Below are 22,221 nucleotides of genomic sequence, written 5' to 3' on the forward strand. Positions count from 1 at the left end.
AAAGGGCTACGAAGATGATTAGGGGACTGGAGCATCTTTCTTATGAGGAAAGACTGAGGGACTTGGGTCTCCTTAGTCTAGAGAAAAGAAGACTGAGGGGGGATCTTATTAATGCTTACAAATACTTAAAAGGAGGGTTCCAGGGGCATGGGAACAGTCTTTTTTCAGTGGTGCCGAGTGATAGGACAAGAGGTAATGGGCACAACCTTGAACATAGGAAGTTCCATTTTAACACGAGAAGGAACTTCTTTACTTTGGGGGTAGTGGAGCACTGGAACAGGCTGCCCAGAGAGGTTGTGGAGTCTCCAACTCTGGAGACATTGAAAACCCACCTGGATGCCGTCCTGTGCAACCTGCTGTAGGTGACCCTGCTCTGGAAGGGGGGTTGGACTAGATGATCTCCAAAGGTCCCTTCCAACCCTGACCATTTTGTGATTCTGTGATTTTTTTTTCCCACGCAATACTGAACGTGCAATTTCCTTGGTAGTGAAGAATTAGAGCTTGAGGATCTTGGGGCTTTCTGGAAAAAAAAAAAATGTGGTTATGGTTATTCTTGTTGAAAATGACAACAGTTTATACTGTCATTTTTCTTTTTGTAGAAAATGAATTACTGAAGTATTAGAGTCAGTTTTCATTGCAGGAGAGTGCAAAGTGGTGAAAACTTGTTAGAAGAGCAAGAAGACAGTGGATTTTGGATAGCTAGTGTAAAGTATGAGGAAATATTGTAACGGATTGATTTGTTTGTTCAGGACAGTCAGTAGTTGGGACAAGAGCCACCCCGCCACATCCATAAAATATTAGAGCACTCCTTCAGGGTCATCTGTTTTCTGAATATGTCATAGCTTTGCTTTATCTGAAATAACAGCTTGGTCTCTTTAAGAGCCCCAGTCACACTTGCTGGTGGCCCAAATCCTTTGGACCTGTGTAGAGGTCCATGTACTAAGCAGCATGTGCTATGGCTACAGTTATTGGATGGCATGCTCAAAAAATCAGGAATCTTAGGGTTGTTTTTTTTAAAAATGAAAAAACTCACTAAAAGTTGGGACCCTCCCACATATCTGAATGTCTTGTTACAATAATGAAGGCTCAGTGGTAAAATATTCCTGCTTCCCTCAAGAACCTCGTAGGCCTCTGAATCAGTTTGCAGCCCACTGGGAAATCCTTCAAAGATTATAATAGCTAAAAACACCCTTTAAAAGATAAAGTAATAACATTAGTAAAATAGTGCAGTTCTTTATGCCTAGAATCAATGTTTTAGCTTTTATTTTACCCATAAAAGTGGAGACACTGTAGAAAGCAAAAGGCAAGTTTAGCTCTCTGAAGAGGAGAGAGATGGATCCTAATCAGTGCTTAGCAGGAGACTGATAAAGCGTTGCCTTCCATTTGGTTGACTCGCTTCTGCCCTAGATGTGTAGCCACAACTGTTTTTAATAAAGTAGTTGTCAACCCTGCTTACGTGCTCGCAGTACAATAGCATGGTTGTATCGCATGAATTGTATTAAGGCACTGAACAAAGCAAACAAATGCTTCACCCACGCAATTACGGCCTAGAAAAACCCTCAAATGTTTAAACACTCTGTGCAGTGTGACAACTGTTAGTTCAGTGCTTTGTGAATAGAGAGAGGCCTTTTGTAAAAAAATATTTCCTTGGACAAAGGTATATCTGAATAATGCAAATGAGGGGCTTTTGGGGGAGGTGTTGTCTTGGTACTAAATATATTCTTTTCCTCCTTGTTTGCCTCTTCTTACAGGTACTGCAATGAGCATTTGTTGTGCCCCCCTCATGTGTTTTGGACAGGCTGGGGTCCGTGGGAGCGCTGCACTGCTCAGTGCGGAGGAGGGATCCAGGCACGGCGTAGGACATGTGAAAATGGTCCTGACTGTCCTGGCTGCAGTGTGGTGAGTAATTCTCAGCTTTCGCTTCAGCGAATATCTATGGCCAAATGCCATGGATGACCCTATGTCCATGAGGCATCTGTGTATGTCTGTGTGCTCTACCCCTAACATGAGTCCCCAGAGTGTGTTTGTCTCTGTGTTGCTCATGTGTGCTGAAATTCACACAGTTTATCAGTCAGAAATAGAAATATTTCAGCTTTTTCACAATATCATCCAGAATATGAGCTTCCTGAGGCAAGTTTGGTGCAGGTGTGGATGTGTCCTTGGTGGATTTATGGTACTTTTTATTTTTATCACCAGAATACATAGGAACTCTTGCTATTAGCCCAGGAGTCCAGTGTATCGGGTCCTGTACAGCACAGAAAAAGCTAAGTTTAAAATCTAAATGCATAAGGAGCCAATAAGTGAATACATGGAACCACCAGGAAGTGGTGAATTAAGCTTGAATAGCAATAGTCATCTTAGCATGGCAGCAGCCTAGCAGCTGTCAGGCTTTGAAACTACAGTGGGACAATTTTGAATGAATAGAAGTGCTTTATGGACATGCCATTTATGAACAGAAACGTATGGGAAAGCATCTAGGGGCTCTTTCTTATAGCTGAACAAATATAGGTTGTAGGTTTCGTGTGCTGGGAACATCAAAATGGGACATTGCTTTCTTGAAGGTGAATGAGATGATGCATAGTTGTATGGGTGAAGGAGAAAAACATAGCGGAGATGTAGGGAGCAGGTTGGATCATTCACTGCAGTACACTGGGAAGATAAGCTTGGTGTGAGTATTCCTGAATGGATAACACTGTCAAAGTCAGAGGAAAGGATATTTTTGCAGGACAATGAGAAGCTGAAGCAATGTCTTAGCAAGTGTAGGTGAGTATCAGAAGATGAACTTTGGAGTGCTGTTTCATAATAATTTGAATTCTAGTGGTGGATTGTCACTGCAGAGGCTGTTATGTAGAAAGCATAACATGGGTGAAAATTTGAAGTGTCCATAACTGCAGAAGACAGATTCTGTTGGTGAATGATCTCCCCATTGACCAACTATGAACACAGCTCAAAGGAAAAATGAGAGTTTGGGTTTAGCCATGTTGTGCTTAACGGCCAGGATTCATGTTGCACACTAAGAAACATGCACTCAATTTTCTTCCAGAATATTAAACATGTAGAAGAAAAATACATATTTTTTTTTAATATATATATATGAAACGAATTTTTATATGCCTTCATTTCAGAGAGTAAGCTTAATTCTGAGGTTTGTCATCATCTGTGGTCTATGTGTTAGACTGGCAGTAATTCAATACTAAAGAAAGGACCATTTATTACCTTTTTCTCATTTTAAGGTTTTGTGCATTTTCCCAGGATTTGTTCTCTTTTTAACATTTGTCCTGGTGGTAGAATTGTATTTTCAGTAGATTGAAAGTACCCACAGGTTTGTTCTTGTCTTTCAGTTGAACCTTAAGAAGTAACCTTATAACTTAGAAGTATACCAAGTTCTCAAAAAATTTGTCTCGTCCTGATGTACACAAAAAAGCAGACCTATAGTCTAGATCTGTTGTTAAGCCTCCCTGACTAGCATAGAAAAGAGCACAATCTAAAGGTTTTCTGTCTGGTTCATCCCTGTTAACCCCATACTAATGTTTGTGAAAGAAAGCAGTATTTTGTTTTGCACAGAATCTTTCCGTGGTCTAAAATGAAAAATACGTAGCTCGCATTTTCTCGGGAAGCTCAATGGGGGAAGTAAGAAACCTTTAATGTAAAAATTCCTTAATTATAACTGAGTTGAGATTAGTGTTACTGGGGTTTGTAATTTATTGCCAGTCTTAGCACGTTGTCTCTACTGTGTCGCAAAATAGTAACCAGTTCAGCTATGGAAATGTTTTGTTGTTTGGTTTTTTTTTTATTATTATTAATTAGAAAATTATTGCATGGATGGTTTCAAAAAACCGTTTAGCATTGGAGCACATAGTTGTCTTGCTAGTACTTAGGCGCCAATGGAAACCAAGCTAATGTAGAAATCCTCTATAAACCCTGGTGTTCTTGCAAAACAAAGGACTCTGGTGTGAAGTCTGTGTTCTGTTTAAGTTTCAGTGAATTTGGACTTGGAAGTTGCCTGTCATGAGTCAAAAATTTTGCAGCCATAATAGGACCTTGTCAATAAACATACCTGGAGAAGAAAGTACTTCATTTCTTCTGAGTTTGTTTCGTTAATGTAGGAAGGAGTAATCTGAAATACTTTTATTCCTTCCTGTAATTGTTGAATGGATCAAATATTTATATTAATAAAATCCTAATGAATGAAGAGCAGGAATATCAAAACTCGTTTATTCATCAGGGATTCCTCTGCTTTGACCAAATTTTTGTTACTGTTGTAGGTATGTGTCCTTCAAAACAGTTAGAATTATGGATTTTTACTATAGTGAATAAAGGAGAAATTATTGTGCCTTATTATGACTAATTTCCGATCTTTACTGGTTGTAGTGATACTAAACTCGGGTGGTGAAAGATATTTACTGAAATTAATTTGTTTTTTAAACCTTTTGTTCTGAGTATCTCAGAGCACTTGGAAAGCTAAATAGTCCTGGGAAAAGTTGCAATGAAAGTGGTAGTAATCTACCCTGTCTGCTGGACATCAGATCTGTAGTAAAAGATGTTCTGAGCCAAACTTTCACCAAATGAATTAAAGGCATAGCTGAGAATAGACTCAAGGATTTAAAATGCCCAGTTGTCTCTTTCAATCATTAGATGATAGCTTTAATCTAAAAGGAGACTCTCCGGGTTTCTTATTTACCTTCAGTGAGGATGAGCTCTGGGAAACTTTCACAATGGTTGAATGGCATGAGTTGCCATAGGTCTTCTGCAACTGTATAGTTCAGTCTGTGGTCTGTAAAGTCAAGGTTTGTGTCCGTAAAAAGTGGGAAAGAAAAACATGTAGATAGAGGACTGGAGAACATATCATTTAAGAAGAAAATATGTAAGTTAGGCTGTATTTCATCTTGAAAAGAAATTTTTGATGCATCAGAGTTGTAGGGTGGACTAAATGCTGTCTTGAGACCCCTTTCAACTCTGCTGATTCTTTGTTTTTAGTACCGTTTTTCAATGGGGGGTTGTGGAAGAAAAACAGCAACTGGTTTTATAAGACTTAAGACAGGAAGTCTTACAGCTTGTTTGCCAGCAGTATCAGGGGAGCAGATATTACATCGTAGGAGAACCTACCTCTTCTGTTTTCCAGTCAGTAACCAGGCTGTGAGGCTGCAGTATAGCCAATCCTAATCTGTTTAGCTGTTCTTATTTTGCAGCTTTTACAATATTCATTGCTGTTGTCTGTGTCCATCTAATGATTTATATCACATAATTTTTACGGAGCATTTTTCCTTCCTTTTAGTTTGGTTGTATTGCTCTTAGTCTGTACTATCACAGCAGGTGGCTACTGCCTGTTTCGCTTTTTGCATGTTTCCCATTAGTTGGTTCCTTCGCTTTATCTGTCTTAGAGCAGAAAGCAACCAAGGCAGTTGATATTTTTTATCAGGACTCAGTAGAGAGTTCACCGCAATTATTGCAAACTTAGCATCTTGTAAAATGATAATAATAATAATTCTTTTGAGGCACATAAATATTCTAAAGAGAGAAAAACATGATGATATTTTAAAGATGCATCTCTTGCTGAAGTGCACGCAATACATGAAAATGGATGGCCAGAGACTTAAGACTGAAAGCATTTACACTGAATATAGAAAACCATAAATCGTTGTGACGTAGGAGAATTAGACCACAGAGACTCCTAAAGGTCAAAAAGATGAAGCTCGAAATGAAAATCTGGAACCATAAGGACCTGTCAAGGTCTTATGTTAATCAAAGTGAGTAAAGAATGCTTGAAATTGTCTTATAAGAGATAGGACCATCACAGCCAAATTTAAGAGCAGCTAAAACCTGGTAATGGAAAGCTTAAGTGGATCACAAAACACGTATTACTCTTATGTATTCAGGTGATACTTTAGCTAGAGAAGGAACTGTGGAATTCTGTGGACTGTGCTAATATGACTCAGAGGACAAATATCTTCAGATTTTACAGCGTACTCAGATAAGTTGTTCATTTGCTTCAGAAAATGCTTCTTCTCCCCTGAGAAACATAATCTCAGCTGAATTTGCCTCAGGCCAGTAATAAAAAATAACTTTTTTTAAGAATTATTGCTAGAACAAGAAATGTAGTTTGAGGCTCAGGTTGGGTGACATACTTTACGTATATTTGACTGTGTTCTCATTTCAGTCATGCTAACATATGCATTAACTTTAGTTTTTGTAATGGGAGACTGGTAAAATGCATATACTTTCCGTACGCCAAAACAAAGCATGTTGGGTTTTGCTGTGGAATAAAAAAAAAAAAAGGGAGGAATTTTGTTTGTTTCTTAGAAATAGTTGCTAGTGGTGCATTCATCTGTTTTATGATTATTATTTCAATATTCCGGAAGCATGCTGAACACAAAACTTTGGGAAGAAAAACTATCTCTATTCTAAAGTTTCCATTATGACACAAGATGAAAAGAAAATGTCTTGGAAAAGCAAATGTCAGATAAGTTTTATTTCATTAAGTTTTTAAAGGGAATTTGAAGATGGAATGTTTTCAGAAGTACTTTGTCCATCAGAAAGGACAGAGTCTGCCTTTAAAATACTTACCATCTCACAAAATAAAGTCCAAATGCCTAGTCTAGAGAAAAGGGACCAGAAAAGAAGATTTTTATTATGCTTTTTTATGGTTCTTTTTTAAGTTTTCACTTGACTTCTTTGAGTTAAAGAAAAGTAAAATAATATATCATCTATTGCAAAACCAGAAAACATATTCTTACAAGCGGGCTGTACAAAAAATTGTACTTTATTTATATGACATTTGCCTACTTCACTCTCATTTCATTTTCCAATCCTTTTTTTCTGTCTATAATGTAAGCTCTGTTGAATATTAGCTGGGAGCTGGGGTTTGTATGTTTTAAAAGTTTAACAAAGTAGAGCCTGTCTTTTGATATTACATGTGCTATTGCAATTATAAGCAATGCCAAGTAATTAAAGAGGGTAAAAAAAAAAAAAGAAAATCACAAGAAATAGTTTCAGAAAATGCTAACACATAGTAATTAATGGTACATGTGGTGCTCAACTTTGTCAGTAAAGTAAGTTATCAACTTGCCATGCATAGTCAAGGTGAACAAGAAATATAAACTGTTTGAACTGATGTGCATATATATCCAAATGTCAGGTGTTTAAGGTAGTCTTTAGCTACACGTCCAGTGATCATTTTGCTGTTTGATTTATTTAATTCTGAAATAGAGGCTAAACTGCAAGTTGTTTGCTTTCTTAAACAGAAAGTTTAAGAAACTTTCACACTGTTCTGTTAAAACAGAACAGTGTGAAACATCCATTTTTTGAGAAGCATGTAATTTTAAAAATTATTTAAAGCTAAGAAATAAATCTTCAGCTGCTGGAAAACTGTCACTGTTCCACTTCAAGCAATTCAGTTCAACTTGTGACAATTGACACTGACTGCAGTCCTGTTCTGGGATTCCTATACCAAGCTCTTTCAGACACTTCCAAGTCATGTACGATAACTTCTTTTGTGGACCAATGCCACTTGATTTGAAATCTCTTTCAAATGTAGTTAGAAGTGTTCTCCAACGTGAGTATTTTCACATTCAAGAGCTTTGCCTTGGACGTATGTGTACCTGTGATACAGATGCATGTTTGATTCAGTAGTCCAAATTTTATTAAAAAAAAAAACAAAAAAACACATAGGAAGCAAATGTAGGAAATGGCCAATGTGTCCCTCGAGGTCAGGTGACAGCCAAGTGCCTTCAACCACTTAGGGAGTGATATTGATCAGAGATAGGAGCCCCAGTTTGCCACATCCAGAGCTTGCCACACTGTTTTCTAAAACACCAAGTTCACCAGAGTGTGTCCTGTCACAGCGGTTGCTATTTATCGCAGTTTTCAGCAGCTCCCATGCTGTAGATGTAGTCTTTGTTATTGTTACTTGGACATACTACCTTACACCTGGCTATGTGAGGCTCTGTGTTTGAACTGTGATCAGTACTGTGTCTGATAACCACAGAAGGCAGAAGTATCTGAAACCTCCTTCATTCTGTACCCAACAGGCACAGCATTGGGCTGAAGGGTTCAGTATTGTGAGACATGATTTTCTACTTCCCTTTGACTCAGCTGGTTTTTGAATACAAATGAAAAAGGAAAAATATTTAGGAAGAGAGGATGTTGGGTGCTGATGTTTTGTGCTGCAGTAATTTTGGAATGAAGTAATGAGTGATACTGAAGCTGAAGGATATTTCCTCGGGACTCGTGCTTCACCCAGCCTGAGATTTTTTCATTGCTGTGAACCTAGAATATTCAGTTATCTCTGGAAAGTAACCCATAACTTTGTCAGTGTACACTATAAATCAAAACAAAGACTAGGTGGCATGGTTTTAGCTTAGTTTCATCAAGTAGTAAGTCTTACAGGATCATATTGTAGTCTGCGAGGTATTCTTACCCTTCTGCCCATAAACAAGGAACCCACTCCCCCATTACAGCTGTGTTTGATTGGAGGGCAGTCTTAGATGACAACATGGAATTGCAACAAGTTGCATGAAAAACAGTGGCCCAATAGAGGACAAAAAACTAAATTAGTTCCCACCTTGAGAGACAGAGTTGCATCTGAGTCCTTTATTTGGTCCAAGTGGCATCAGGTGCTGGTCAATGAGCGTACATGTTAGCACACGTTCAGCTGGTGACTAGCAACTGTGTGTTCTTTAATTTTTAGCAGTAGGACTGCTAAGTCCTACTGGCAGGAGATATGGGAATGGGAAACAAGAGAAGGAAAAAAATTAAAAGACTTGAAATATAAACTTATAGGAAATTAGGCTTAATTAGTTCCAGTGCTTATGGATTGACTTATTTAGTATGTGTAGTGTAGGTTTGTTTGATAAATAAGTAGTATTTCTGTGAAATCAGAACTGACATAAAAAGGGAGAACTATAAAAAAAAATTACAGAGAGATTTCAGCAGACTCAGGGAATGGGTAATTTTGTGGCAATTGAAATGCATTTGGGGGGAATTTAAGCCAAAAAAAGAAAAAACAGATGTAACATTCAGTGGTTCTACCAATCTGTTCTGGGAGGAAGTTTTTTCCTGTCCTCCATCTGGTAACCGTGAGAGTAGGGTACACCAGATAGGTGCCTAGTAGCCCACCTATTATTTTCTGTACTGTCTCAGAGTCCTGGCTCAGCCCAGTAAGGATCCCATCTTCAGTTGCAACCGGTCTCAGGTGCCAAAAAGAAGGTAAGGAATAAGATAAAAACTATGTAGACAATTTCACATATGCCAAATAATCCCTCTTGACCCCTGAAAGCACCTGACTAAAACTCAAAGTATGATAGTTGGTTATAGTAATTACCACACTATAGAAATACACCGATTTATAAACAATAAATGTAATAGACTTATATGGACCACTAATTTGGAAGGAAGAACGAAGTAATCTCTGTCCTGGAGTACTGGAGCTGTATTTAATATGTTGTTTTGTTTTGTTTTTTCAAATGAAAAAAAAAAGGTAGCAAGCCTCATATCCAAATTCAAGGAAAGTAAAAAAGTAATGCAGGTAGGGATGGGCTGTTTCACCTGATCTCTGATTTTCAAAATGCTGAACAACTTTAGGGTGAAAAATAATTCAGATGTAAATGGAAAGTGGAGTGCAATCCCTTAAAATATTACCAATGTAGACTACTTCATACCTTTCTGGCGTTGTTCTTCAAGAAGATAATGGTGGTTTCTGACAATCAAAATGGAGCAGCTTCAAAGTACATGGTATTAAATTTGGGATGCAGTGTTACAAAAAAGGGTCATCATTAAAGCAATATACTAGCAAGAACATGTAGGAGTTAAAAGGTGGATAAAGCTAACAGGACAATACCCGTGGATTGTCCTGGAAGGGGGAACATCAGATTATTGGGACATTACTCTAGATTTCCTAACGGAATGACTTTAGATAGATCTTACTTATTAGGGTTCTTAGTAATTTTGGTAGACAAATTTGTGTTACGTTTCCTGGTGACCTGAAGTTGTGGGGCATCATCAATACAAAGGTTGATTTGCATGTCATATAGGAGGCAATTGATGTCTTTGAGGACCAAAGTAATGTAAGTTAAATGAGTTGTATCATAATTGCAAAGTCATGAATTTAACATAAAATTAACAGAAACTCCTGCTCTCACCTTGAAGCACAGTGAGGAAGAAGATAGAAGAATGACCCTAGTGGGTAAGTTGTTTATGATACTAGCTCTAAGCCAGAAAAATTGTGCAGCAGTGAAAAATGTAGATTCAGTTTTAGCATTTAGGATGCTTCAGCAAGGTATTTCCAGTAGAGACAAAAAAAAAAAAAAAAAGTCTAGGGATTCATATAAACTAATCTCAGAAGGGATGACTGTAACAGACTGGACTGAAGCTAGCTGAAATCACACTTTTTTGTTTCACGTATTGCAAGTAATGTGATTTCTCCACCACTGCTGTTATCTTCAAAGTTAAGCTTATTTTGAAGCTGAATTTATCTGACACCATTGGATCAATGACTGAAGTCATGGAAGCTCATTGTGATTTCATCTACAAATTTTCAAAGTCTCTTCTGTTACAAAGATATGTCTTTGTACGTATGCAAAAACCTTAATTTCATTGTAGGTAGTTTGGTAACAACCTTAAGTCATTGTGCAATTGCAATCAAAATGGGGAAAAGAAGGTGTGTGAAGCATGGCATTGAAAATGACCTCAGAAACATGATAGAGCTGTTATGTAAAATTGTTCTGTAGCCATGCTTACTGTTCTTAAAGGATATTGCAAGTGGTGGAAGTGAGCTGAACCCTGGAAAATGACCCAGAGAAAGACAGAAGTTTGGGATTCTGATAAATCAGAGTAAGCAGGGTCCTAGTGTATGAAGGACTAATATATAAATTAATGATAGGTTTAGAGAGGGAACACTGGGATTTCTGTGCGCTCTGTATTGTAATATACTGAATTTTAAGGAAATATGAAGCCAATTAAGGGAAATAATTTCTCTCCAGGGCATTGTTAAATGATGTAACTTGTTGCAAGAAATTTTTGAGGCTTTTACATTTTTTACACTTTAAGTAGCATAGTAAATCACATGTTTAAAGTTTTAAATCTTCTTCTGAATATTAACAGTCAGATTGAGAGCTGTGCTTTGGGCATTCCACTTATTTCTGTGCTGTCCTTTGACAATAACCAGGGACAGCATGTCTGATCTAGAATAGCATTTCCAATGTTCCTCTATGTGAGTGTTGAATCATCTTACAACAAACTGTCCCCCGATTTATTTTGTCCATTTTGGGTTTAGCCACCTGTAGTTAAAATGCTACAGGCAAATACAGTAATTGTGTTTACACATTTTATACCAAAAAGTGTGCTCACATGTAGATCTGATGGTTAACATGAAGCAGAGTTTTGTTTCAGTGTTCTTCTCTTCGACCTCAGTAAATTGAGGGATGGATAAAGCCTGAATAAGTAACACGCGCTGTTGCCATTATAGCTTCACTACTGCGGCAACTGTTGAAGAGTGCAAGATTGATTTGTTAGCTGAGCTAATTGGCAGCAGTCTTTAGCCATCCGAGTGCAATTAAATGGAACTCCATCCAAATTAATGATATTTATCTGCCTGCTTTTGTTTTCCCTTAGTCTCAGAGCATTATAGTAATTTTTAATTTATTAGGCTGTGGTAAGATTTTGCTTTTCATTGAAAATAGTGTCAGGCAGCCCTATTCTTACCCAGGTTATATCAGATTGGGGCATTATTTAAAAAAAATATGGAATATTTATTGATGGAGTTATTAAAACTACCTGTTTTTTCCTCCTGGGTTGATTCCCTCATCCCTTCCACGTTCAGTTGTTGGCTTAGAAGGCTTCTACAGTAATACTACAGCCACCAAATAAAAAGCATTAAATTTTTCAAAACCTCTGACATTCATCTTGAACAAACAAGTTCCCAAGCCTTAGAAAAGGCAAACATACATTATCGTTGTGTTTATTTATAACTTATTTTGTGTCTTCAGGTTGTCTTCAGACTCAGTCTGTTGCAGCATTCTGAAATAATAATATTTAGGCCTGAATACTCCAGCAGATGGGATTGTACTCTTCATGTCTGAGAATATAAGATCTTGCAAACACTGAGCTCGTTTACGAGCATACACAGTGATTTGTCCTTGCAGCTTGAAGGGCAGGATGCAGTTTCACAGTCCCCCTATCAGGACCCCTTATGGTACTTGAAAGCAGCATCACGTAACATATTTCTTCTCTGCCAGAGAAATACAGCTGAAAGTAAAATTGTTAATCCTTCAGATTCCAGAATGGAGTTTTTCTCGTGCAACAGTACTTATTGCATCATCTGAAACATCAGAAAGGTGAATGAATTTGAAGTCATAAAATTATGCCTCTCGGTTTGCATTATGAAAATCTCTATCTTTGTTACTTATAACAGTTTCTGCTGTGAGAGATCAGTGAGACATTTACTACTCTGTGGAGGTAAAGGACTTGATTTGTCTTTTGTTTGAAACTGGTGAAGCCCCTATCCAGACTGGGAGTGGTTCAGAAATTGGTCAGCCCCAAAATGCAGTTCTGGCTTTGCTTTGTCAGAGAGGCTCTAGATGGAAAGAAGCAGCTGTAGGCTATACCTTTATCTTTCAGATATCTGATTCAGAGGAAGGACAGACTCACTTTGGTCTCTTTGGGCATTGAATCAATCTCCAGAAGGAAAAGTGGAAAAGAAGCAGTAGAATTGACATGCTAACAGTGTTAGCAATTTACTGTTCTTTGAAATTAAGAGGAGTTGACCGGGTCCTCAGCTGGTACAAATTGATGAAACCCTGTTGATTCCCTCTAGGATACATGAGAAAACTTGCAAATTACAGCTTGACATATTAATCTCCAAGTTGTGAACATTTCTGCAGAATAAGGCAATGCTAGGAGATGCTAAATGCCTTCATGGTCCCTAGCTCGGGGTACTCTCATTGGCGGCTCTTTGTGCAGCTCATCCTGCTGTGCGGGTGGCTGGGCGCTTCTTCCACAGCGTGCCGGCTAGGAGGCTGCCCAAGTGTTGAGGAGAAGCAGCCTGTGTCAGAGAGAGTTTGTGAACCTCTCGTTCCCTTTGTGGACTAGAGAGGAAAAGGAAGTTTAAATCTCTCCTTAGATCCTATGGCACTACAGCTACCTTGCCCATTACACAGGCTGGATTGCCGGGCACTAGGTCAGATACAAGAACATTATATAGCCAACATCTGCACGGTGCTCAACACGAGACTCTTCTGTGTGATTGCTCACAAGCAACCCCGTTTTTAGTACATGAAGGTTACTTATGAAGGTAGTGGCCGATTCCCACATTCCTTATAAAAGCCCTTTTGCATGTCAGTGCTTGTGAGGACATCGTATATGGCTCAGATCTGCAACGCGGGAGCTTGGATAGTGTGGCTCTGTCAATTTACTGTTCTGGTAATGTCATACTACTGCAGATGTACCTCTTACTAGCAAAAATTTCATTTCCCGCAGCTGAGTTTGTTCTGTCCCCATCCCAGTCAACACAAGCTCTATGAAAAACATGAGAGTTGCTCATCAGACCCACATCCTCAGTGTTGCGTGACTTAGCTAAGTCTTTTCAGATCCTTGAATGACATCAGCCAGCAGAAGTTCAGAGAGTGTATCTGGCTGTTACTCTACCTAGAAAACTAAGGCCTATAATCCTGCTTTAATCTGAAATGAAGTATGTTCACTCTATTTAAAACATGAAAAGAGATTCAGTCAGAAGTTTCAAAAATTTTCAGGCAGTTGCTCACAAAACTGGAATTATATTATATGCTTTCATATAGAAGCACATAATTGTCTGTGCAGATTCACTAACTTCCCTATTAAAAATAGTTAACTTATGTGTCCTAACCCTATTGAAAAGCTGATCCAAAATCCCCATTCACATATTGAAGCATTTGTGTTAGATAGCTTGGCAGCATGAATATTTTATTTAAGGGGTTTTAAAGTCCTTAGAAAAAGAAGTAATATCAGTGCATATAATCTTCTTCTGAAACAAAGGACTAAAAGGAATATTAGACATATAGTGAAATCTAGTATGAGCAATTTGGTATGAAGTATAAAAATGATCCATTACACAGAATGCAAGAAAAAAAGCAAATGATGGATTATAGGAATTAATGCATCAAAAACCTTGCTGGGGGCCATATAAATGTCATTCTGAAAAAAGTAAAGAATGCAGTCTCTTGCATTCTCAAAACACCATGCACAAAAAATGGTGTCTTTAGTTAGGGAAATGTTTTCACTTCTTTATTTTGTTTTCAGAATGATTGGCATTTCATTGACTGGTTAGTTTTCTAAGTAAAACTGAAGTGTAACAGTATGAGATGCCTTAACTATAAAGTCAAATCTGACTTTCCATGATAGTCTCAAAATGTCAATAAAAACTAAATTATGTTGCCTTAAACTTCATAGGAAGAATAATATATGTGAGCAGAATTTCCTGTGTTGTAAAAGGTAGGTAGGGTGAAATGTGGAGAAGAAAGAAAAATTTAAAGCATGAGAGTGCAAGATGTAAAAAAAAGTATTTGTCTTTGCTAAAGTCACAGAAGGGCTTTCCCTAAAATAGTCAGACAAATAGAGATGAAGATGGACTATTAATCTTTTGCCTTTGACAAGGTAGGCGTCCTTTATTATTTGGGGGAAATTTATTGATGAGTTTAGTTCTTAGAACTGCATACTGCCTGCTATACCAGCTTGATACAGTGTGTACTTTCTTATTTATAGACTTCTGCTTTCCCTTTTCCTCTCCAATACCCTCTTCAGAGTGTTTTCCTGAAAGTAGATGGCACTTAAGATACTACAGTACTTCCCGTGCTGTTGAATATATTCAAACACACAGGTCTCAGCACAGACCATGTTGGACACCTTCCATTGTGAAAACTAACCATTTACTCCTCTCTTCTGTTTCCCATCTTTTAAGCAGTTAATTATCTGCAAAAGGATAATAGCTCTTCTCGTAGCTTGTGGCTGCAAGTTTCCTTAAGAAACTTTGAAAGACATTGTGAAATGTCTTCTTGAATTCGAAGTAAACTGTATCAACTTACCTCCTGTATCCATATGTTTGTTGACTTCTTCAGTAACCGTGATAGGTCTGTGGCTTCCTTTTATAAAAAAGCAGAGTATATAATTTTGTTCTCCAGTAGATCGTATTTGTTCATGTGTCCACTAATTTCATGCATTGATTTCCCTTGAGTTTCCCGATTCAGATGTCATGCTTATTGCTTTATAGTTCCCATGAACTTCCTGAAGTATTTTTAAAATGGTTTCACATTTACCGTCTTCCAGGCCTCAGGTAGGAAGGTAATTTTAAGTAAGAAGCTGTGTGCCCTACTACCACTTTAACTATTTCTGTTTCCTTAGTTATATTCTTTGGTGACATTTTTTGTTCATTTTGTCTGTTTGTTCCATAACATCTTCAGCGAACACAGCCTGCTGTGCTCTTGTCATTTCTAGGCCCCTTGTATGCCTTCATAACATAATGGGCCTATAGACTCTGTAGCAATCTTTCTGTCCCTGATGTGCTTGAAATATGATTGAGTTTTAGCTTTTATACCTTTCAAAGTTCCTTCTCGAATTCTTTTCTGGCCTCTCTTGTTATGTTTTTACATTTAATATGCCAGATTTCATGATTCTTTCCATTCATTTTTCGTTTGTACGTGACTTCAGCTTTTTGAAGAGTGGCTTCGTGCTTTCCTCTCCCTACTGTTTAGTTCTGCTGATTTCTTTTTGCCCTTCCTCAGATTTTTTCACTGACAGCAAGCGTTTGCTCTCTGCCTCTAACACAGTGTCCATGATGAGCTTCCCTCCTGTAGCATTCTGCTGGTTCATGTTCCTGGTTCGGGTCCCTCATCAATAGTTGTACTGAACTCAGCTGTCTGTCTTGTTCATTTGTACTGCAGGGAAGAGGTCAGGGAGTAGTCCCTTAAGACTTTTCTCTTGAGTGGAGTCACCTCTCAAGAGAGCAGAAAGCAGCAAAGAAAATTCTTTTATGTTTCTCTGGAAAAAAATAGTTGGTCAAAATACAGTCCCTTTTGTCATTGTATTCATATTTCTTAACCTTGGGTACCTAAACCAGGAACCTAGTCTGCTTAGTCAAGGGCAGAAGGTGAGCTCCTGTGGGGACCTTTTGGGAACTGCCAAACTAGGCAATAGCTATATTACACTTAAAAACCCCAAAACACCCCCTCCCCCACACTTGCACCTCATAAGCTTATGATGGTACAAGAAGTCAAATAAGAGGACTCAGAATCCATGATCTTTGAAAGTCATGGAGAAAATAAACCATTTGGTTTCTGTAGCTTTTCAAAATCATGTTATATTTCATACGGAGTCACAAACTGACCCACAAACTGGTTTTAGTGCTTGATGGTCACTGCTAAAGTGGGGTCTTGTCTGAAAGGCACTGAAGTCAGTTTAGTCATCTTTGATTTCAGGGCCACCTGGGTCAGTCTCAGATTTTCTGTCATTCTGACTGCTTTTAAATAAAGATAAGGACTTGCTTATAAATGGATTCCCAACAATCAAATAATTGGTTAACATTGCCATCATATAATTTCTTTATGAGTTTGGTGGTGGAGGCTTTTGTTTGTTGGCTGGTTTAACTGTCTTTTCAGGTGTCTTTTTCTCTCTACACAGTTCAATGAGTATAACCAAGATTTTTTTTTTTCAAATTTACTTTAATACTGTAAAATCATCACTTACCAAGATCCAGTAAAATAGATGTCCCGTGAAGCTTTAAAGTTGCCATGTTCTTTTAGTGAAACACTATTAAAGGCTGTGGGAGTATGAACAGTCCCTGGTAAATTCACTTTCCAACTCTGTAAATGCACAAAATCAAGTACTTACTCATTGGAATAAGGAACGTGATTAAAAAAATAAAAAGCTCCAAATCCCACAGCTGGAGCACAGATGCCAACAAACATAACTTTGATGCTTCACAGATGATTTTGAATACAAAGCTGTTCCAATTGATTCCTTCCCTACATTTTCCTTGGAAAAATGTTAAGTGCTCTGTGGTTTGTTTGTTGGTTTTTTTAAGTGGTGAAGTGATTATACAAGTTCATAAAGAAAGGCTTTTCATAAATGGATGCATGCTTATTTGATTCCATTAATTAAAGTTAACAAACCATATGTCTGTATATTTTTAAGTGTACAGTACAAATGCTGTGTAGTTTTCAGGGCTTTTCTGGATGTGAGTTTTGAAAGGTAAATGAGGAAGCAGTACAGTTATGCTGTGACAGAAAACTCTTGAAAGTTTAACTCTACAGAGTTTTTACTATGTCAGAAGACTTTTTTTTTAACCTCCAAAAAGCAGATAGGCCTTTAAAGGCCACCTCTAAAACTTTCCAATTAAAATCTAACAATGGAGTCCAGTTTGAGGAGGAACTTCTTTACTTGAGGGTGACAGAGCACTGGAACAGGCTGCCCAGAGAGGTGGTGGAGTCTCCCGCTCTGGAGACATTCAAAACCCGCCTGGGCGCTGTCCTGTGCAACCTGCTGTAGGTGACCCTACTCTGGCAGGGTGGGTTGGACTAGATAATCTCCAGATGTCCCTTCCAACCCTGACCGTTCTGCGATTCTGTGACTCATTCTGTGAGTCCAACTTTCAGTTGGTGTTGAAGTTAGAGAAGGTACGTGTCCATATATATAGGTATATCTGTGATGTATTTTGGGTTGTAAATACATATTTCTTAGATGTGTGTATGCTCAAGATGTATATGATAGTTGAGCATATTGTAAGTTTTTTGTGAGAATCAAGAGCACAGCTATATTGGGAGTGAACAACAGACACCTACATTCTAGGGAGCACCTTAATCTAGGTTTGTCTGAGTGTCTGCCCGACATAAAGGTTGCTGGAGGAGAAGGCTACAAAACTGATTGCAAAATGTTTAAAAGGATTTTTTAGCTTTGACTTCACTGTATCACTATAATCCATGCTGGGGTCAGGCTCTTCTTTGGAGAATGCACATTCATCTAGGTTTCCTTAAAGCCATTTTGTTGTAAAGGAGTGATTTAGAGAAAGAATTACTTGTTTCAGTTGGTGGCTTAGTTCACAGTATTGTTCTCGTTTATTTTATTTTGAATAGTACCAATCCTTGCATCAGTTTGGGGTTTTTTCGTTCATCAAAAGCAGCAAAGCATGAATGACTTCTATGAATTACTGCCAATAAAATTTGCATCTCAGTCACTGTAAGTCCTGTACAGTCCCAAGTATAATTGAAAGCATTGCCTAACAGGACTTTGAATCATTATATTGGCAGTATTCCAGGTTACACAGGCAGATTAGACAAAAGACAGCATTGGGAAACATAAAGTTTTACCTTAAATAGCTTGTTTAATAACAATGCTGTTATTTTCAGATCAGGAACCAAAGAGCAATAACTGCAATGCCTGTTGTACTGGAACAGCATCTTCCTGACTTTCTGAATTATGATGTCTCCATTTTCTTACCCTTAAAACTGTGTCTGGGACAGAAAAGTGCACATTTGAAGATTTAACATACTGTAATTAATGTTAAAATATTCTAGATTTAGAGGAAAGAATCCTCAACACATTTTTTTAAATTCGGAGGATTTTTGAAATTACTTCAAAATTACAAATAAAACTGGAGAATATGTATTAGTAAGGCAGACGCAAATGAAATGGCTGATAGTGTATGATGAATGCAGCTTTACCTATACTAGCACATCCTATAGCTTCATAGTTCACAGTTGGTTATCATCACAGCAAGGTCTTGAACTAAGGAAACTAGAGCTGCATTGTGCCAGGACTTCTATTACTGATCTCTTCTTCCCACTACCTAAAATTTTTAATTTAACTTCCTGGAAAGTTTTTTTGTTTATAAAAATCATTACAAGCTAGGTGTTCTCAACATAACAAATGAGGTAAATAATTTCATCCTTTTCAGCAAAAAAAAGAAGAAGGGGGAAACCATTTTTCACTCGCGACTGCGTAAGCCTTTAATGGGATTGGTTTCTGCTGAGAAGTGTTGGAGCAGAACTTCCCCTCCCTCCTCTGCTAATCTAAGGGCCACTGGCTGCCTGCCTGCAGGTGAGGGAGTAGCTCTGCCTCATTCAGGCCTCACGCTCATTCCTTACCTTATGATTTACAATATTCCTCTTGACTTGGTGCTTACGAGAGTTCCTTTCTGTCACTTTTCTTCACTCCAGCACTGAAATGGCATGCTATGAATGAGAAATCTGGTTTTGATTCTTTTCTGAAAATGGTATGAAAATGGGGGCTGGAGGTTCTGCAGAAAAATAAAATAAATAAAACAAAAATTTAAAATGTCAGTCTCTACCTTACAACAATTCCCAGACCTTTATGAAAGTATCCAAATATTTAGAAACAAAATCTGATCCTTTAAAGTAGTTCTCTTCATTATTGTCCTAGGTCTCCATTCTAAAGAGATTTCCATTTTACGGTCCTATCTGCATCATCTGTTTTAGATAAGTATATTTACAGTATAATCACAACTAGGGAGCCCAAGGTCATTCATAGATCTCTGCTGATAACATATGATAACAGGGACGGCTTAGATATGGATGACAGTTTCATTGCAGAGAGAAAATCTTCCAATAGGTCAGGATAATAGTCACTACCTTACTATTGGTTTTTCCAAAACCTTTAAGTGTCTGAACTAAACATTTTTTCCGTCTTTTCTGCAGACTTAAGATTTAAGATTGTGCAAAAATCATCTTTAAAGTCTTTTCTTAACCATAAATAGAAAAATGCACCATAGTCGCTTTTTTTTTTTTTTTCTGTAAATTGAAAAGAGAATGCATTTCTTCATTCTGTATTCTAAGTCCCTCTACATTTCTTACTAATCATTTTTCCTCCTGGTACTCACCACTAGAAGTACATCTGTAGAGAACATACAAGTAACAGAGAACTAAACAGTATTGTTATCAGTTTGGGTTCTTTATACATAGGAATATTCATACTTTTCCTCAAGCTTAACTTTTTTCTTTTTTTTTTCCACCAACATAAATGTTGTTTCTTGCATCTGGGATGCTTTTGAGAAAAGCATAGATTTACTTAATTGTCCGTATATATTTTGACCCAAGACACCTAAGTGTGTAGGATTTGAAGAGTTTTTTGTCCACCAGTGTCTGGATTTTTGTTCCACATTTTCTCGTATAATATCATAGTTCTGAATTCAAAGCAACTGGTGGTAAATCAGTTTAATATAACTTTGTTGATAAGGGTAAAGTCTTCATTGGAGTAACAGCAAAGAATCACGATTTTAAAAAAAAATAAAAATTATGAATTTCCAAGCTCAAGCATTCCAGTGCTTGATCCAATGGAAATAACAGAATTAATGTTGCCTATGCAAATTTAAAAATACCCTTAAACATACAGTATGTTATGAGAGGTCCCATTTGAGTCAATATTTTGTCTCTTCCTTCTCCTGCCCTCCCCCTCAGAGTTTTTCATCATAATTAATGTTAGGGTGCTGGTAAAGTATTTCCTATTATATTTGAAAAATATGTAACTATGGTCGCCTTCAAAAAGAGTGAATCACTCTAAAACTCTGAAAAAATGAAGTTACTGCAAAGATGTATGGCATATGTTAAGAGTTAATTCTGTATCCAATAAAAATGCATGCCGTAATATATATATGAAAAATACCTTCTTGCCCTTGCATTCCTGATGCTAATGTCAAATTTGGATATCAAGGAGGATAACATGCCCATTAAAAAGTGCTTTAAACTTAGTTTTTGCTTAGAGACATTCTTCAAATCTTTTTTTTCAAGCAAGTGAGGTCAACGTCTGCTGTTTCAGCCTTGTTAAACCCTTCTGTCCCTGGATTAAAGGTTACAAAATGCCCTAGAGAAAAAACAAAATAAAAAAAATCTCATAAACATTAGACCAGAGGGACATCGTGGTCGTTTACACCTTTCTGCTGCAAGTTTTAAAGTTACTTGTAGTTGATGAAGAACTGATATCCCGAGCAATTCAAAAGTGTTAGATACTATCAATGTAAGGATCAAGAAACAAAATTCAAAAGCAGTTACTAGAGGAAAGTGTTAATTTTGCAGCAAGACATCTGTTATACTAAGTCTTGAGAGAGGAAGCTAAAAAATTTATGGACAAGAAACTAGAAAATTCTGATATAAAATAGTACCGAAAAGAACTTTTTACTAGCACTCATTTTACTAACACCTTCTAACATGAAATCTTAGTAGTAGACATAGAGCAGGGTTTGCTTGTTTGTTTTTCTATTTTTAGAATATTGTTATAGTAACTATAGAAATTATGTAAAAAATTGTTGCAGTCAGGTTAGAGAATAGATTGCTTGGACTCCCACCAGTTTGTTACGCTTATAACCCTGTTACAGGCAAAAAGGAATACCCCATTCAGGCAAAGCCGAGAATTTACTCGGTCTAATTATAGTCTTAATGGTCATGACAGTTACAACAGTCTAATCAAATTGTTTCAATTATATGCAGTTAACATAAATACACAAACTTTTGAGTCCCCCCCTTTCACTGTGTTAAGGTTGATGGTTTCAGTCTGAGGGTGGGTGTACAGACTCTGGTCAGTATTCCAAGTCCTTTGCCAGAAGGAGTATGACATTGATGTTGATGGTTTCTCTCTTCTCACTTTAGGATGTGGTTGAGATCATTTTTCTGTTTGCTAACAGGCTCTACACCTTGCTTGTTAGTCATTGGTCTGCAAGCCCATATTGAGTCTGAATTTACTATGCAGTGTGTTTTACATACATTGGATGCTTGTTCTTTGTTCTCTTTGCTACCCCTAAGGCTTGACAAGAATGACTTGACTTACCTTGCTCCTGAGGTTGCATTCCTTTGATGACCAGTAATTGGCCATCAGTGAGATGTTTATAGCCCCTGGGCCTTAGGTATTGTCCTCTGCCTCTTCTTTCAAAGCTTCTGATAATCCTCTGTGCTGTGTTTTATTAAGGGGGTCTAATAGGTCATTCTACCCACAGTAACTACATGTTACAAATACCCATTAGTTGCAGAATATATATCACTATAGACATTACATCACACAACTATACAGAGCCAACGAAAAGTTAGAACAAAGTAGGTAATGGAGATCTGGTAATTAGATAATTGCTATTGCATGCAAAACAAATCTTCAGGCAGACCAAGACAAGCACAGGCAAAGTCCAACAGGTCCTGAAGACTGTTTTGTTAGCTTAATGCAAAGCCTGTGCCCTGTTACAAACAGTAGTTTCTCTTTACT

The 22,221-nt window shown here is 37.5% G+C and overlaps 1 protein-coding gene across 1 annotated transcript in view; it reads left to right on the forward strand.

Annotated features, from left to right (window-relative positions):
* SEMA5A (sema domain, seven thrombospondin repeats (type 1 and type 1-like), transmembrane domain (TM) and short cytoplasmic domain, (semaphorin) 5A) overlaps positions 1–22,221 on the forward strand; it is a 239,068-nt gene that overhangs the window by 164,418 nt on the left and 52,429 nt on the right. Inside the window, exon 14 of the mRNA XM_009883755.1 lies at positions 1,752–1,899. Within this exon, the coding sequence (XP_009882057.1) occupies positions 1,752–1,899 (148 nt within the window). The remainder of the gene's footprint in view (positions 1–1,751; positions 1,900–22,221) is intronic.

This window comes from Charadrius vociferus, unplaced genomic scaffold (genome assembly GCF_000708025.1).
Source record: "Charadrius vociferus isolate BGI_N301 unplaced genomic scaffold, ASM70802v2 scaffold103, whole genome shotgun sequence".
Classification (NCBI taxonomy): domain Eukaryota; kingdom Metazoa; phylum Chordata; class Aves; order Charadriiformes; family Charadriidae; genus Charadrius; species Charadrius vociferus.